The sequence below is a fragment of the Astatotilapia calliptera genome, chromosome 7 (genome assembly GCF_900246225.1).
Source record: "Astatotilapia calliptera chromosome 7, fAstCal1.2, whole genome shotgun sequence".
Classification (NCBI taxonomy): Eukaryota; Metazoa; Chordata; class Actinopteri; order Cichliformes; family Cichlidae; genus Astatotilapia; species Astatotilapia calliptera.
In genome coordinates, this window is record NC_039308.1 from 18,462,898 (window position 1) to 18,480,210 (window position 17,313).

A 17,313-nucleotide genomic window follows, 5' to 3' on the forward strand; every position below is an offset into this window, starting at 1 on the left:
CAGGTTTATTATGCAAAACGAACCAGGGGGCTGGCGGGAGGAGAGATTGAGCTTCGGTGTGAGGAAGATTATGGAATAACTAACCTGGAAATAAGTAATGGGTTTCTGATGCTAATGAGAAACTCTGAATTAAAGCCACAGCCAACCAGGCGTGAGTCAATTCTCTTCGGCCAGATCCGACGTAAATGAAACCGCTTTGCGCCGCAGACATGCTTACTCACCCCGCTGATGACTTTCTATTCTGAAACTTTCGGGCTCTGATTAAACAGCCACACCAGCACCGACACCTTTTCCAGCTCACAGCATTGAAACACACTTACGGGCTAATTATTCCAGAAGTTTGCACTTCCCCTCATCATTCACTTCACTTGCTCTGTGCTACCTACTCTAGCTCTATGTGTCTCCTCTATTGGTCAGGTTATTTTTTTTGGAAAGCAGCCGTGTTCAGTTATGAGCAGCTCAACATCTGTGAGTGCAGAGATACATGCGCACACACGCGTGCAGGCACACACAGACGCTGAGGACAGACAGGCACACTGTGCCCTCAGCTTCAAAGGTGACTTTGTACTTTTGTGAGCGTTTTAAGTGTTTTTAATCTTTTTTTTAATCTTTTTGTGTCCCTGAAATACCAGTGCATCCAACGTTTGAGACTCTTACAGATCTAAATCTGGGCCGCTGTGTCTGTGTTGCTTACTGAAGTTTATATTTCTTCGTAATGCCGTGCTTGCATTTGGCTTACGAATGTCAGAATTTGAATAAATGCTTTCGCACAACCAAGCAGATGCTGATGAGGTCTCTATCTCTCCTTTCTTCTGTCTTTCTCTTTGGCAGATTTTCCATATGACCTATGACCTGGCTAGTGCAGTGGTAAGAATATTTAATTTGATAGGTATGATGCTGCTTCTGTGTCACTGGGATGGCTGTCTGCAGTATCTGGTGCCTCTGCTCCAAGACTTCCCCCCTGACTGCTGGGTGTCCCTAAACGGTATGGTTGTAAGTATTACACACTCTTCTCTTTTGTTTGTTATTTTTGGATTTTTACTGTATAAAAGCTGTACAGCAGACTCGCTTTTTAACACCTGCCACATGTCAAGCCTATGGAAACAATCTCATTCCTATACAGCAGTTTTCTAAATCTTATTTTTTAATCAAAACCATAAATGAACAGATGTGATCAGATGTAGCCAGCTAACAATTTAAAAGTGCAGGGGTTTGCTGAAAGGGCCTTTTCTCGTAGCACTGAAATGTGTCCACCTTGTTTCCCCCCGTTAAAATACACTTGCTACATCATGCTAATACCACACCTGTACATGGCCCACAAAAATAGATAGCACTCTGTTTTATTATGTATGTAAACAACATGAGGACAGAGACACAAATATATTTTTGCAGATTTTTGTAGCACAGCTCTAGTTAGTCCTAAAATTACATTAGATTGTAACAGAGAGAGATTATAGAAATAAAGCAAAACATTGTTAAAAAAATGGGCAGCAAAGCGAAACATTAGTCTTTTTTGACAGTGATTTGGCCTCTTTGGTATTTCTTTAAATTACCACCCATAGACTTTATAAACAGTCATGTGAAAAATAAAGTTTTCACAGTCCTGTGAAAACCTCAGCACACCTTTACTGCTTCACTAGGTAAGTAAACTCCACAGGCCTCAGTTAGCATGGTAAAAGTTGCCAGGAGGAAGCTTCTTGTCTCTAAAAAGAACACGGCAGTATGGCTTAGGTTTGCAAAGCTTCATCTTATCAAGACAAGGTGAAAGATGTTTGATAATGCACAGCGCCATATTTGTTGTAAAGCCAAACACAGCACATCAGCTCAAACACCTCATACCAATTGTCAGGCACGGTGCTGAAAGGGTGATGGTTTGGGCTTGTTTTGCAGCTACAGGACCTGGGTATCCTCCAGTCACTGAGTTGACTGTGAAGTCCTTTGTATACCAAAAGTATTCTAGAGTCAGATGTGATGCCATCTGTCCATGCAAAGCACCAACTACAACAGAATGGCTGAAAAAGAAAGGATTCAAGGTATTGCAATAGCTTGAAGTCTAGACTTCAAGCTATTGCAATACCTTGAATAAGGTGTTTTTTTTAAGTCCACCCTTAAAACTCACCTGTTTAAAATTGCTTATGTTTAAACCTCTGCATGCTTTTAACTTTTATCTGTTACTCTTATTATTGTGTATATTGTGTATTTGTTGTACAGTGTCCTTGGGTGCTCTGAAAGGTGCTATTTTTAAATGAAATGTATTATTATTAGTAGTAGTAGTAGTATTATTAATCGTCAGCTGGTGGTCTTTTCACAATGTCTGGTCATGTTATAGTTCCAAAATAGGTTCAAAGTGAAAGTTGCAGCAGTGGCATCTGTCACCTCAACATCATTGTTAGCCCTCCTAGTAATAGAAAGTTTCTCTTTGAGAATTAATATAACTATTATCCTATCACAATAACACAAAATATCTCATCTTAAGTGTCACTCAAACCCGCTTCCTCTTCCTTTTAAGTCTTTCTTATTAAGACCTATCCTACCCAGCTATTCAGCTTCAGATGAAAAGACGAGAATTTCTGTATTTGTCAGACTAATATCAGAGATAGGACAGGGACACTATATGTCATTGTAAGAGTCCTATGTGTTAAGATTACCATCCCACATATGAAATAGAAATTGGATGTACAAAACAGTAAATAACTAAAAAAGGTTGCTGTTTTTTTTTGTTTGTTTGCTTTTTAAATATCCCCAGTAATACTTGTCTCTGTATGTGGAAAATACTTTGTGTTCACTAACACGTGTTAAACATATTAGTTGTCATTGTTAAAAAACAAACGAATAAAAAAAGACACATGTATTTCATTTCTTCTTTGCAACGATCTGATCTGTATTTCTCACAGTCTGGTTATTGCCGTCATACTGCAACCAGTTTAAACCAGGGACAGGGAATACAGCAAGCATGGTTGCTGTATTTGTTTATGTTGCATAAACAAATACATGCAAACCTCAATGAACTGAAACAACGTCATTAAGGAGCATGGGCCAAATATCCTCCACAGCGATGCGAGAGACTAACAAAGCCATACGGAAACAATCACTTCAAGTTATTGCTGCACTTCAAGTGATTTTCGCAGCAATGAAAGCTTTCCTTTTCACGACTGTAAAAATGTAGCATAATGTTACACGTTACTTTGTGTATTACTGTTTTTTGTATTACTGATTGTGACTGTAAATGTAACAGTAGAGTGAGTGGTGATTGTGGAGTGTCTTGCGGCCCTAGGTGAAAATTCACAATATACACGCTGACGTAATCTTTCTAGTTACGTGTATCAGTGTATGAAAAATGTAAGCCAGTGTGTCCCCTGTGTACAGTAGAAAGCTGGACAACTGGACAGTGTCAACACAGCTTATGTTTGATTTCTTTGGGGACTGTCCCCTCGTTTGGACTTTTTCTGTATCTTTCATCTTCCCTCTTCTCCTCTTGAGTTGAGGTCAAGCGGACTGTGCTTGCCCGTTTTGGACTGCTGTGAGCGCGTGCAGACCTCCTGGGTAATGCTGATTGTAAATACTCCCCCGCGGAGCTCTTTTGCCGTCTCCTCTCCCTCTTTCTGTGACAAACATTTCTGTGCTGCACGAGCGCACGAACTGTTTAGAGGCATCATACCGGAGGTGCAAATGTCAGCTTTTATAAACGTCACAGCTCTCATCTTTACTTGGAGGCAACGAGTTGCCCAAGTGCGTTTGATACCAGCTAGCATGTGTTATTCATCCAAACAGACATTATCCATCTCTGTTCGCACCAAAGGAATTTGCACTGATGTAATTTCCCACAGAACTGTCACAATTCATCCTTGTTAATGGTAACTACGGGCGAACATCTCCTCAGTAACCCAGATTCTTAAACTTCCTTTTAAACAGCAACACTCTGGGTTCATAATTACTTGTCGCTGTAAAACTTAATGATAAACATCTCCTTGCATGCACGCTGCGTGTTGCTGATCTTACTGAGAATAAAGCTGGTACATCCTCCTTCTATGCAAATCAATATCAAAGGGAGATGGTGTACAAGCCTAATTTGGTGCCCCCCGTGTGGCTATAGCTGCAGCCTGCAAAAATTGCCTCTAAAACAAATAAGGCATAAATCAGTGCTAGAAGCCTGTGGGTGAGCTGTTATGACACGAAACCCTTTCTCCAAGCTGTATTCACTTGTATGTAGCTAAAACATTGCAAAGATGGCTTTGTATGTTTGTTTTACACTTTCTCTGATGGGTTAGCTACTTGCTGGTGAATTGACACATCCTAAACTCTCTCAGGCAGCTTTCTTGATATTTCTTCAGGAATAGATATCCAGGCTTCTTGAAGCTCTTCTTTGGATATTAACTACCTTTTTGTTCTGTTCTCTGTTATGATGATCCCACACTGCTTCAGTAATGTCTGAGCTCTAGGGAGACCAATCCATCTTGTGTTTTCCCATCCTGATATGCTTTTATACTGTATCAGCACCGTGTTTGGGATCATTGTCTTTCTATAAATGAAGCCACTGTCAATCAGATGCTTTATGCATGATATTGCAAACAAGCTCAAAATCTGATGGTACTTTTCTGCATTAATTCCATCGCTTCCATCAGATCTCCAACACCACTGTTGTACCTCTCTCCTGACCTCCTCTTGCAGTCAGTCTCAGATGGCTTAACAAACAGAACAAATGGAAAAATCGCTTTAAAATGGCCATGCACAAATACTCAGGGAAAAAGCAGTTTTGGAGACAATAGGTCTCCAAAGCGTGGAGACCTATTGTCGAAGAGCACTTTTAAAGAAACAAATTATAAAGAAATAAAGGGGTCGTCTGAATTCTGCACAGTGCTGTATATTATTTACAAATATTCATACAAATTTGCAAATCTAGTTTGGGTCATCAAATATGTATTTGTCTGTAAGTAATGAGGGCAATTTTTATCCCGCTGAGCCGCTTACAGCTGAACCAAATTCATCTTGCCCTTTAAAAAAACATTAAGGAGCATATGAGTTCATCAGTGAGTGCCAGTATTATGTTTGCTTTTACATTTAACCAAAAGCAGGTGTCCTACACATGATAATTGTTACTCTTTGTCAAATTTCTAAACGACAAGGCTAAGAATGCTGAAATCTTAGAAGAGAAGGCTATGCACACTCCAATGACAGAAAGCCACAAAGAACGTGAAACTGTGGAAGTATTTTTGGATTTAAGTTCAAAATTCATAATTTTCTGGATAGCTTTAAGATTTTTTTCTTCTCTGTTTTATGAGGGGGCGATCCTAAAAATAACTCACAAAGAAAACCACGAGGCATTTTAGAGGTAAAATCTGTTTAAGCCAGTGGTACTGTAGATATCTGCACATGAGCATAGTGTTACTGATGGTGATGTGGCAGAATGGGCAATTTGCAGAATCTCTTCCCTGTGGATCTGTGCAGAAGTGCAAGCCTGTGCACTGACTGCTGTCTGGCAAATCCAAAGTGATAAGGCCAGCTCGCATATGGGATTCCTCTTCTCACACCATCGCAATGCATTAGCATTCACAAGTTGAAAATCAGGATAAGGTATCTTTTCCTCCGTTTGCTGTGTTTGCTGCAGGTATAAATAAACAATACAGTTAAACGTTGTCATCAAGAGGTTTGTCTTTGTCTCTGTCCAAAAAAGGAGAGCTTTAAAGCCATATATTGCATCATATTTTTTTCTGTTGTTGGCTCCGTGCTTTCAGTCTCCAGCTGTGAGTAGAAGAGTGAGGGCAGCAAGGGCTGCAGATACTGCTGAGTGGTGCTGTGCACAGTCTAGGCCTGTTATCTTCCTGACTAATGGTCTGAGAGTAGCTTCTTACTCTTTAGAGGCTGCATTTACTTAATCACCAAACAAGATAATGCTGCTGTCACTATGTTGGCTCATGTTGGAAGGTGGTGGGCTGTGGTATTGGATAGGCTGTTGTACAGCTTAAAGATGCATGTGGTGGAGCATTTGTGAGTGTATGTGTGTGCCTACTGTTCCTGGCCAAGCTCATATCAAGAGAGAGACAGCAGTAGCCCTGCTGAGGGCTCCTGTCTCAGAGAGAGCTAGAGGCCAAAAGACAGGTGGATATACTGTAGGTAGACACAAGGGGGAAAAGGGAAAAAAGGACAGAAACGCCTGGCTAACCATGCACAACTGCCCTTCAGTATCAGTCACCCTTCCTGGCTCCTTTTATCCATGGACCACCCACTTCATTTCCTTCCATTTCTTCTCAATCTCCCTGAATGAGTCACTTTCAAAAGGCGGGCTCAGTCCTGAATTTATGAATTAATCAGATGTGTCACCCTCTTCCCTTCTTTCACATCACACTTCCCCTCAACATACACATTGGGCTTATGGAAGGAAAATGCAAGACTGCTTCAGTCCCTATGCGAACAGCTTGTTTTTGGATTCTTTTTTTGGCTCTCGTTGGTAATCATTTTTTGTTAGCTGAAAGAATTGTGTGCTATTTGTCAACTGATACAGTAGGATGGTTTAATCAAGCTTGTGTGAGGGTATTTGGACCACAGCTGCTGAGCTTTCAGAGGCTGTTGTGGGATCTTAAAAAATAAAGTTCTGTTGTGAGGAGAGCCTTGTGAGAAGACAAAGAAAAATCACCGTACCTCATTCATCGTAAAGATTGGGTGGAAAATCGCAAAAGCAAACATTTATAAATTGGAACTATCTTGATAATTGGTTAATAGTTCCCAGTTTAAGCAAGAATGCCAAATATTGCCAAGTTTCAGATATCCAAAGGCTTTTTTGTCTGTAACCTCTGAGAAGACTTCTGCCACGAAAATGTTAAAAAAGAAAGAAGAAAAGAAATGGCACGTGTACCACTGCCAGTCAGTAAAGTTGCACTTTAGATCCATGATTGTCCAGAATTGATCTTTGACCTATTAGATATAATAATCTGCTGCCTCTTCTTTCAGCTGCTGCCTCTAGGGGTCGCCACAGCAGACCCTCTCAGCTTATCACTTCATAATTTCATACTATTTGACTGTTATATACAATATGGTCATGATTAGCATTTGAATTGTGGCTTCACGGTTAAAAACATGTTTTTTTTCTTGCCACAGTGACCTTGACCCTTGACTACCACATATCTGATTGGTTGAGCTGAAGTTAAAGTTTGCCAAAATGCCAAAATATGAGGAAATTCCCTCAAACCTTTGAAGTGATTGTGCGTTTACAAGAAAGGAGCAAACAGAGTTACACACAGATGAATCTGAAGATATGTCTTGGGCCACATTACTGGTGCCAGTGCATAAAAAAACTTCTGTAGAGAGATGAAGTCCATTAGTACTGTTACAGGTGATGAACATAAAAGCTCACGAGACAATGACAACGCACACAGTGAGATACATCACTGGGCGCGCTTTTTTTGGTGTCGATGCAGGCCTGCACATCCCTTTACTCTGTCATCTGTGTTTAAAGGCCGCCGTGCCTTCTGTGCGCTCCCAGGGAGAACAGCTTGCAGTTTGATTATGCAATTGAAAAATGAATATTGCGCATTGCTTCTTTTTTTTTTGCCATTCAAGGACTGTTTGTTGGGTTTAGGGAGTTAATCAGTGATTAAATTAATCAGTTGAGGCAAATTTGCTCATTCACTTATTTTCTCTGCAGACACGCACAGGCGCAAACAAAAAAAATAAAATGTTAAATAAAACTAAAACATATTTACAGGGCAACCAGATCTTGCTACACACTCTATTGAGTATAATTTGTGCTGCAGTGAAACTAAGTATCAGTGCAAATCTTTGGGAGTCCAGATGAAAAATAAGTTTAATTGCTGTCATTTGTCCTCGGACTGTTCTCTTTTTTTGCAAAATTGTGTTCTTTGCAGCAAGGCATTACATCCTGTTAGTCTCATAGTTTGTCAGTATCAACAACAACCAAAGCCTCTGGGTCGCACTGAACACGAGGATAATGGTGAATCATCAGCCGCCTTCCTGGTTTCATCTTGAGAGAGAGGACTGCTGATTCTGTGACTAATTAATTAAAATGCAAGCAAGTGGTTAAAATGCACGAGCGTGCTGTCAAAACAACGAGCACAGTTAAATTATAGATACTTTGAAGTTGCTGGTGCTTAAACAATAGTGCGGAATTGGGATCGCTTTAATGTGTGTGGTAATGAAGTCTGAACCTGCGCTGCTGTTCTTACGGGGCTGCTGAAAGATGAATATGCAGTGTCTGATGTGTTTTCCTGCTAAAAAACAGAGCTTAATTATATTTAGAATAATGTTAGAGGAAATGAATACATTTGTTGTGTTGGCAAAATCTATATCAAGGGGGCTGTACATTGTGAACTATAGGAAAGCAACTAGAAACTGCTTTTTCTGCACTGAGAGTGAAATGACTCACTCTTCCCAAAGGAAGGCTGTACAGAACCAGCCCTGGAGATTTCTAGTTATCATCACTCTTTATGCATTAGATAAAAGTGTGCATGTATCTGTCCTTTTGTGACCAACCTAATCAGACAAAAAAATGGGTGCTGAGCATGAGTGCCTGCTGTAATCATAGCGCACTGCCCCAGAGCTGTGACTCACATGCCGTGATGGCAGTCAAAATGCAAATTTAAGCAATCACACTGAGGAACAGCAGTGAGTGAAGAACAGCGAAGTGAAAAGCGGTGATGCTGTTGGTTTTGTTATGTTCGATAAAAAGCTCCTGTAAAGTCCACTTTGCAGACATCATTACCACAGTATCACTTCAGTGAGACAGCTCATGTTTGATATTATTTATCACAGCAGCAGAACATAATAGAGTTTGGCGTCTGGGATCCGAGCTCATCACTTCCCGTAAATATGTCACGTATAGAAACGGGGGGCAGCTTACAAGGTGGTTGCTGGGATGCTGGGGTAATGGAGGGGTTGAGACAGCAGACAGCGATGCAGGGCTGCAGCAGCACTGACGTGTCAGAGGGAAAGATGGGAAATTTTGCAGCTTAGATAGACCAGCAAATTGGCAGGTTGTGTTTGGTGTACGACACGAGGAGAACGAGGAGTGTGTATGACGCAGTTCGGCTAAAGCCTGACTGCCTGAACTAACTTGTGGGCTTTGCTCCATTTGTTAGGAGAGAATTTTCTCTCTGCCTCTGCCTGGTAAAGCCGCCTTTGGATATTTTGCTTCTGTGTCTCCCAGATGTCAAATCGTAACAATGGGCAGCTGGAAACGATCGTGATGATCAGTTCCACATTTGGAGGACTCACAATAATCCTTCATAACAAGCTCCATAACCTGCAGTGCCCCAAGCACGCAGCTATTATCCCCACTGCTTTAATGTTACAGTGAAATGTCAACTCAGAACTGAGCTACTTCTGAACAATTCAGTCTCTATCAGTCTGTTTAAGATAAAGAAAGAGTGAAAATTTGGCTTAAGGAATCACTAAAGTTGGTCATGTGATCCATGCTTCTTTTTTTTTTTTTTATTAAAGATTCACTGACACTGCACTGTCAGAGCCAACTTACCAATGTTATCAGTATATTCCACAAAGCAGCTGTGGAATAAATTTAATGCCACGTTTGACTGCCTGAGTTATTTGCTCATTATTATATGTCTTTGGACATGGGAGAAGGAAATATTCGCAGTTATTATACCTCGTGATATAATAAATGTGAGCTCAGCTGGTCAGTTTGCCTCATATGAAGAAACATTTTTATTCATTTTACAAATTGTCTACAGGTCATTCATGATTGTTTGACTCCTAATTAATTGTGCGTTACAAGTGATAGACCACTGTTTCAATCTGATTAGGTAGGCGGATTAATGTAAGCAAGAGGATGATAAAGCTAATTCTGCTATTTTGGAGAGGTTTATGTACAAACATTGATGGGAAATAAGGATGGACAGCGAAGTTGAACAGACAGAAACTGTGAGGTTAGTCCCCAGGCCCTTAATGCCCAAAGCACTGCAGAGATTTCTTTGTTGGAGCAGTTTACATGCAGAGAAAAACAGCAAAAGGTGCAGTGAGTCATTTCGGACTTTGTGATATCATCTGGCAAAACCATGCCTCTGTTTTTCCATGCATACAAATATGTCAACACAAACACAGCCCGTCGTTGCTGAATAAACACTCACCCACCATGTGAAATATACACGTGTGAAAGAACATCTAGGACCCAAACTGCATTAGTTCCAGGTATATGGTTGGGTGACTTTGTTCTCTGTGTGGAAATACATTATTGTGTGTATGTGTTGTGTGCTACAGTGGACGGGTGCTTGTGCTGAAATGCTAGCTGCAGATATTTCCAGTACAATGAAAGCCACGATCCCTGTCATGGACTGCTGACCTGCCACAGCTTTCGCAGCTGGGATGGCACCAGCTTCCTACATCCCTAAGTGGGATAAGGAGTTAGGTGGATGGATGGATGGATGAATGGATGGATAGAATATTTGAACCTAAAGGTAATATTTCAATGGTTTAACACACACACACACACACACACACACACACACACACACACACACACACACACACACACACACACACACACACACACACACACACACACACACACACCATATTTTATTGATTATCCTGTTGAGTATCATGTTATAAAAATTGAACACGCTGTAATTGATAACAAATCCTGTAATCGGTTCTGGAAGAAACAACTAATCTGTGTTGACATAAGAACTGATGAGTCATCCAGGGCTAATGATTTGCTATAAATGTGCATCTGTCATCAAATTCAAGTGGGATTCACTAATTCCCACTTGAATAACTGAGTGGACTCAAGCAGATCAGGCAATGGCATGGCAAAGGGGACAAAATGGGCATGATGGCATGTGACACATGGATCTGAGGCAAATGGGGGAAAAAAAGAGACTATCTAAGTTTCCTATTTCTATCACTAGCTGTTCTGCTGTGTGTGATAGGTATTCTGCATGGAGTGCTTCCTCAGCACTTCATCTTTGCAGGAGGTGAAGCTTTTCGGGGTGTCAGCAAAATGTCTGTGAGCACAAGCTTTGTACCAGGCAGTCTGTCACATTTGTCTCTAGATAGTGGATTACTGAGTTTCACAGACATGCAGTAACTGCAATGGGCTCGCTTAGTTGCCCACTAGAGATTTTGCCCATCTCCAGAGGGAAAAGGCATACTTTCACATTAGACATGCTGAGACTAAAAAAAAAAGCAGGAAAAACAGAAATGAGGGAAATCTGAAATGCAAATGAAAGGCCTTTCAAGCCATGTCCTTGCATTGTGCTACTACCTGATAATGTGGATTACTAAAATTTAAGAGGTTCTGCATAAATCTCTGTTGAAAGCGACTCCTGATAAGATTTCATACTAAAAAAAAGACTTTTAAAAGAAATAGTCAGTGACTATCCTAACACTGCCAGTTAGGTTGGCTCTTTATTTACAAGTTTTAAAGAAAGAAAGAAAGCACTCAATTAATCAGTCAATCAATAGCTGATGTCCATCTTTTGCTCTGCATATAGACTGGTTACCTGCATGATATTAAAGCATATTTTCTAAAACTAACGATGACCATTTAAAGTTCTGCTTCCATGCATTTAAACTTTTATCACCAGTCTTCATCCACCAAGCAAGTTCTTTCCAAACTACTTAGTCTGAATTATGTGGCTCCTCAAAAACCCTTCTGGACACATTATCGGATAACAGTGGACCCATGAACCCAAGTTGCACTATATGGACAAAAATACTGGGCCAAATCTCTTAATCTTTGACTTCAGGTGTTTTTACTCCTATTGCCATGGGGGTATAAAATCAAGTAGATTCAGTGCGGTCTGCCGTCACATTTGTGAAGGAATGAGTCATTTAAAGAGGTCACTGAATTTGGGTGAGGTAATACAAACAGGATGCCACCATCGCAACAAGTCAGTTTGTGAAATTTCTTCCCTTGTAGAAATTCCACAGCCAACTGCACGTGGTATTTTTGCAAAGTGGAAGTGTTTAGAAACCACAGCAGGGTTAATCTTCTGGCATTAACATCAGCACAAAAGTGCACCAGGAGCTTCATGAGAAGCATTTCTATGGCAGGGCAGCTCCTTTGGGTGTAATGTGTAAGTGACCCAGTACTTTTGTCCGTATAGTCTGGATACTGGATACATAGTTTAGAAGCTGTTTTTTTTAACCTTTGCAAAGCTGAACCGCTTCTCACCCTTTGATAATCTGTAAAATGAATAAAGTAGATGCAAACAGAGAGAGAAGGTAAAAAGGTAGAAAGTTCATTCATTCAGTAAACCCATAAGGTTCAGAAGCATGAAGATTATGTTGGCTGAGTGTTAGTGATCCATCAAAGGAAAGTCTGTTGTTCCATTTTTATCTGCCGCGGAGCCTTTCTTCCTTGTCTTGCTTGGCAGTAACTCCCCCCAAACCTCCTCTGTCTCTCCTTCCCTTTTTCTTCCCCTCTGGTTCTTTCAGAACGTTTCTTGGGGTAAGCAGTACTCCTATGCCCTCTTCAAAGCCATGAGCCACATGCTGTGCATCGGTTATGGTGCCCGGGCACCCGTCAGCATGTCTGACCTTTGGGTCACCATGCTGAGTATGATTGTAGGAGCCACGTGCTACGCCATGTTTGTTGGCCATGCTACAGCTCTAATCCAATCACTGGATTCCTCACGGAGGCAGTACCAAGAGAAGGTAAGAGTCCTGCAGTGGCACACACAATATTAAATTCCTGAGATTTAAAAGAACACTGGGTATGATACATGGTATGATGTATGCGTACACATCTTTAATGGTTTGTTGTTTAAAGGTAAGTTAAGCTAAGTACTACTGAGATGGTCTCAAAGTATTAATGTGATTTTTTTCTTTTTTTGTGACTCTGTAAAGTCCTGCTCATTGGAGCTGGATTTAAATAAATTAGCCCTCAATTACACTGTGGACCAATAGGTTGAGCTCCCACAATATAAATATAAATATATCCGCAGCGATGACTAGGAAAGAGGATTTCCTACCTACCCCCAAGCAGATCTCTTAAGGTCAACAGGGTGATGAGGTCTATGACATAAGCAGCCACCTCACTGTCTGTATGCTGCCAGTGGACACATTTTATTTTTCCCTTTTCCTTCAGTTCCTATTACATCATTATATCTTCTTTCTTTTTTTTCACGTGGAGGATGATTATCCAGCATTTCAACTGAGCCACCATCTGTGATCCCGCTGTGGGGCCTGGGCAATTCCCAGAACACCCAGCCATGACTGATGCGCTTTGTGTTTGCACGCAAGAAGCAGAGTTTAACTCCCAAACTTTGCCTGTGCTTATGCTGCAGAACGCATTGTACATACCACACTATTGGGCGTGGGGATTAGTCCTCTATGGTATGTCTTCATCCACAAACAAGTTTAGGATTAAGATAACTTAATCTTTAACTTACAGGATGATGTAAGAACAGTTACATCAGGTCACACTGATTTTGTAAGACACTCCTTTTCTTCCCAAAGGAAATAGTTTTTTTTTCCAAATATGATATAAAGACAGTGAGTCAGCTGAAATGCGATTAACAGAAAGCGCTAATTATCTTGTCTTAGTACATTCTTATTTACTATGACATGCTGTGTGTGTGAGAGCTGAAACAATTACTCAGAAATTAAGTCTTTAACAGTGTTTAATGCAGGGTTTATTCTTCAAGCCATTTTTCACCCAGTAATGGAGTCTAATTCCTGCATTTCAGTATATTTTTTATTTTAAGCATTTGCTACTTTTCCGTGTCAAGAGATATCAGAAGTGGCAATAATTAAATAACTAAAGACAATAAATCTTCATATACAAGTTGTTCAGTTTGTTATTTAAGACAATTTTTCAGTATTTGTCTATGATTTCAGAAAAATTATTTAGATATTATTTAAATAGAAAGCAATTAAACAGATTAATTTAGAATATAAGAAATAAAACTGATGTTTTCCCTTTAAGTTTTCATCATTTTTTAAAATTATATTATGAAAATGGGTTATAATGGGTCAGGAAGTTAAAAATATTATTACCAATTACTTTGATTTTTCCCGCCATGTAATTATTCATCTTTTAATAATCTATAAAAAATTTCATGTGGTTTAACAGCACACTTTTTGACTTCCTGAATTCAATGAATGTTGATCATATCCATCCACTAAGCGAGCCCTCCAGCAGCTTACATCCCTATTGAGTTTATCAGAACATATCCACACAAACGCACACACAGAGGCACGACTGGACAGAGGTACAAAGCACACATTATTTATCCTTCCAGAGATGTAGTCATAATTCTTATCAGAGCATTGGTAAAGTCACCTTGGCTATTACAGGACGTGCTAAAATACCTCTTCGTTAATTTACACCTTGCTTATAAAATCATTTAGCCATTGTCGGTTTATTCAAGTGTGATGGCCCGACCTTGCCAGCTGTCCTCATGGTCAGTCCAATCTAGAGGAACATCCCCCTCGGTGCGTTTTGGCACCACATTGCAATCTTACATGTCACCTAAAACTTGAAATTAAAACTGCAGTTTCTATTGTCTTTGCAAAAGTGTTATCACAAATCCGCACAAATTAGTAAAATGCACATTTATCATTATCAATACAAAGTGTTGTTTGACACATAAATCAGATCAGATGAAACAGATTCGAAGAACAAGACAGCAAATAAAAGGGCTATAATAAAAAAAATTAATGGTATGCTGACTGATCATTAATATGCAGATATAATTATGAGTTATATTCACAGCATAGCAAAAAAAATTTTTAAAAATCATGACGGCAGGTTGCCCTCAGCAAACAAGCGAGCCGTGCCAAGTCACTGTTTGAATTAGTGGCACATCTCCAGCTCAGTTGCTCCAAAGCAGATGTACATCACACACTATTTTTAATCTACATCCCTTTCTGTCCCTCTAACGTCACCCCAGGAATCGAACTGACAGCTTCGGGGCCGCGAATGCCATGTTCATGGTAACGGAGCTCCAGTGTGGAGCCAGGTTCAGCAGGGGCTGATTTGCTGCATGGCTGTGCATATCAGTGGAGCAGGCTGCAGAGCAGCAGGGATGGGTTCAGGGTGCTGAGCCTCTAGCCATTACATCTATCACTGCCACAGCTGGAGGGTTGGAAACATGGATGGAGAGATGGATGGGGATGCGAGGTTATAAGTTATCTGAGGCCGGAGGATGTTTATGACAAGAACATGATGAGCAGTAAGAAAGTAAAGTGATTGTTGTTGATAGGTTCTACTTAATTTCCAAAAACTCAAAAACTAATTTTATCCAGACTAGGAGAAAAGAAAAAACAGACCAAGCAAAAGCTATAGAGAAGAGAGGAAACAGAGATAGTGGGAGGAGAGGGAAGGAAATGAGGGTTTAAAGTATGTATGATATAGAGACATGTCTGCTGTCAAGCCCTGGTGCTGCCACAGTGCAGCTGAGTTGCTCTTTAAGATATGTCCAAGATGTCCCACATTTCATATTTCGGTCTGAGGTTCATTGCAAAGCTAATGTAACTACCTCCCTCCTCTGAAATATTGCAAAGATAATTAAATAGTTTCAAAACAAGTTTCTGAAACATAAATGATTCTGTAAAGGAATACTGTGACCGTGCACCCATCAGATGTCAAACACAGCATCTTGCAATTACATTTATGTCATGCAAGCACTACAAATGGGGTTGCAATTAAATGCATCGTCCTCTGCGTGACACAGACGGGTATCAGATCAATTCCTGCTCAATAAAAGAAGCGTTGAGCACATACAAAGTGGATGAAGCATTTCAAGTCTTTGCACTAATTGCCTGCCCTCTTTAAACTGTCCTTCACGTCTTAGGACACATTCTGCAACAGAGGAGGTTTCATCATTTTACATAATGCTGCTAAACATATATTTATGGGTGATGTTTAACTTTGCAAATTGCAGTGCGCCTGGGTTAAATTAGATCCACAGGAATGCCCCAGGAGTGCCATCAGCCAGGAAAGAAGTGGGTTCTGCCAAGTGACACATCCCAGTGTGGGTGTTAGTCTGACTGGGCCCTGACTATTTCTAGAGAGAGAACGAGAGTGAGAGAGAGAGGGGGGATAAAGAGAGAAATGGATGAGGTGGGATAATGAGGAATGTAGTCAGCATTTATCTAAATTGCTCCTTTAGAAAGTAATTAACCAATAAAATTACACATCTGAATTAATATGAGAATGGAAATTAGTCATAATGAAAAGATAATGTGACGTTAAAGCTGAAGGCCCCATATCGAGCCTAAAATGTGCCCCCATTGCCTTACTCTGTGCCCCACCCTGACCACCCGAGTCGAAATGGACCGGTTGAGCCCCTGCAGACACCTTCTGACTTCGGCTGTGTGAACTCAAAATAAATCAATTTCCCGCAAACAAAGCTCTGGTCCCTTATCACCTTTCTGCAGCCGGGTGAGAAATCAATGAGGGAGGCACTGGGACTCGAGTGGCTCCTCTCGCTAACAAATATCGTTTTATGGGGCTGCCTGCGTCACATTGGTCAAAGCCTCTCAAACTGAACTGTCCTACCAGCCTCGCAGCTGCTGCTGGCTCTCACCTCTATTCTCTTTGTTGAGGTTCATTTTCAGGTGTTGGGGCTTTGGCCGTGCTCGCCGACTACTCTAAATAAATGAGCCAAAGTTTTTTCTGTATTCTTGTGGGTCAGTACTTGCCTGCAGGATAATGCAGCTGGACGCTACACTCCTGCTAATTTTTAGTTAATTACTGGAAACAGGATGTAGAAACGGGATCTTTTATCTTAGTTAGCCAGAAAAACAGAGATGGCAAGTGTACAGATTCCCTCCTCGCTCCTTTTTAATGTCACACCATTATACTTTTTTAAAAAAGAAATTCTACTTTTTATAATTCGTAGCATCTCAAAATGATTTATTCACTGTATGTCCAGCTAAATCTAAGGACTTGAAATATATTCTTATCTGTCAGAACTGTATTTAAAGTGCAGACAGTTCTCTTCTCAGTTATTAAACAACCCAAAAACCAATGCAAATTATTTGAAAATTATTATTTTAACATTATTTGCATATTAATGTGATAGTAGGTGAAAATTAAGTTGATTGTAATGATGAAACTTGAGCAGTTTAAGGTGCTCAAAAATGACATTTTAATGTAAACAAGAAAAAACAAAGACAGGAAAGGAAAGAGGATAGCAATAAATCACAACACCTGTCACCTCACGATGCTCTATATTATAAGGTAAAGACCCTATGATGATATATAACGCGGTCAAAAGGAGAATTCTTCTTTGAAAATTACCCAATATCCTCTTATGCTCCTGGATACTAGGTATGCCTCGCTTGTTCACATTGCAGCATAGCTCGGTTGCCTATTAGCACTGAGCTTCCTGCATC

At 40.4% G+C, this 17,313-nt stretch overlaps 1 protein-coding gene across 1 annotated transcript in view; it reads left to right on the forward strand.

Annotated features, from left to right (window-relative positions):
* Positions 1 to 17,313, forward strand: part of hcn1 (hyperpolarization activated cyclic nucleotide-gated potassium channel 1) — a 67,870-nt gene that overhangs the window by 29,863 nt on the left and 20,694 nt on the right. The window contains exons 3-4 of the mRNA XM_026173561.1: positions 832 to 993; positions 12,406 to 12,624. Coding sequence (XP_026029346.1) covers positions 832 to 993; positions 12,406 to 12,624 — 381 coding nt within the window. The remainder of the gene's footprint in view (positions 1 to 831; positions 994 to 12,405; positions 12,625 to 17,313) is intronic.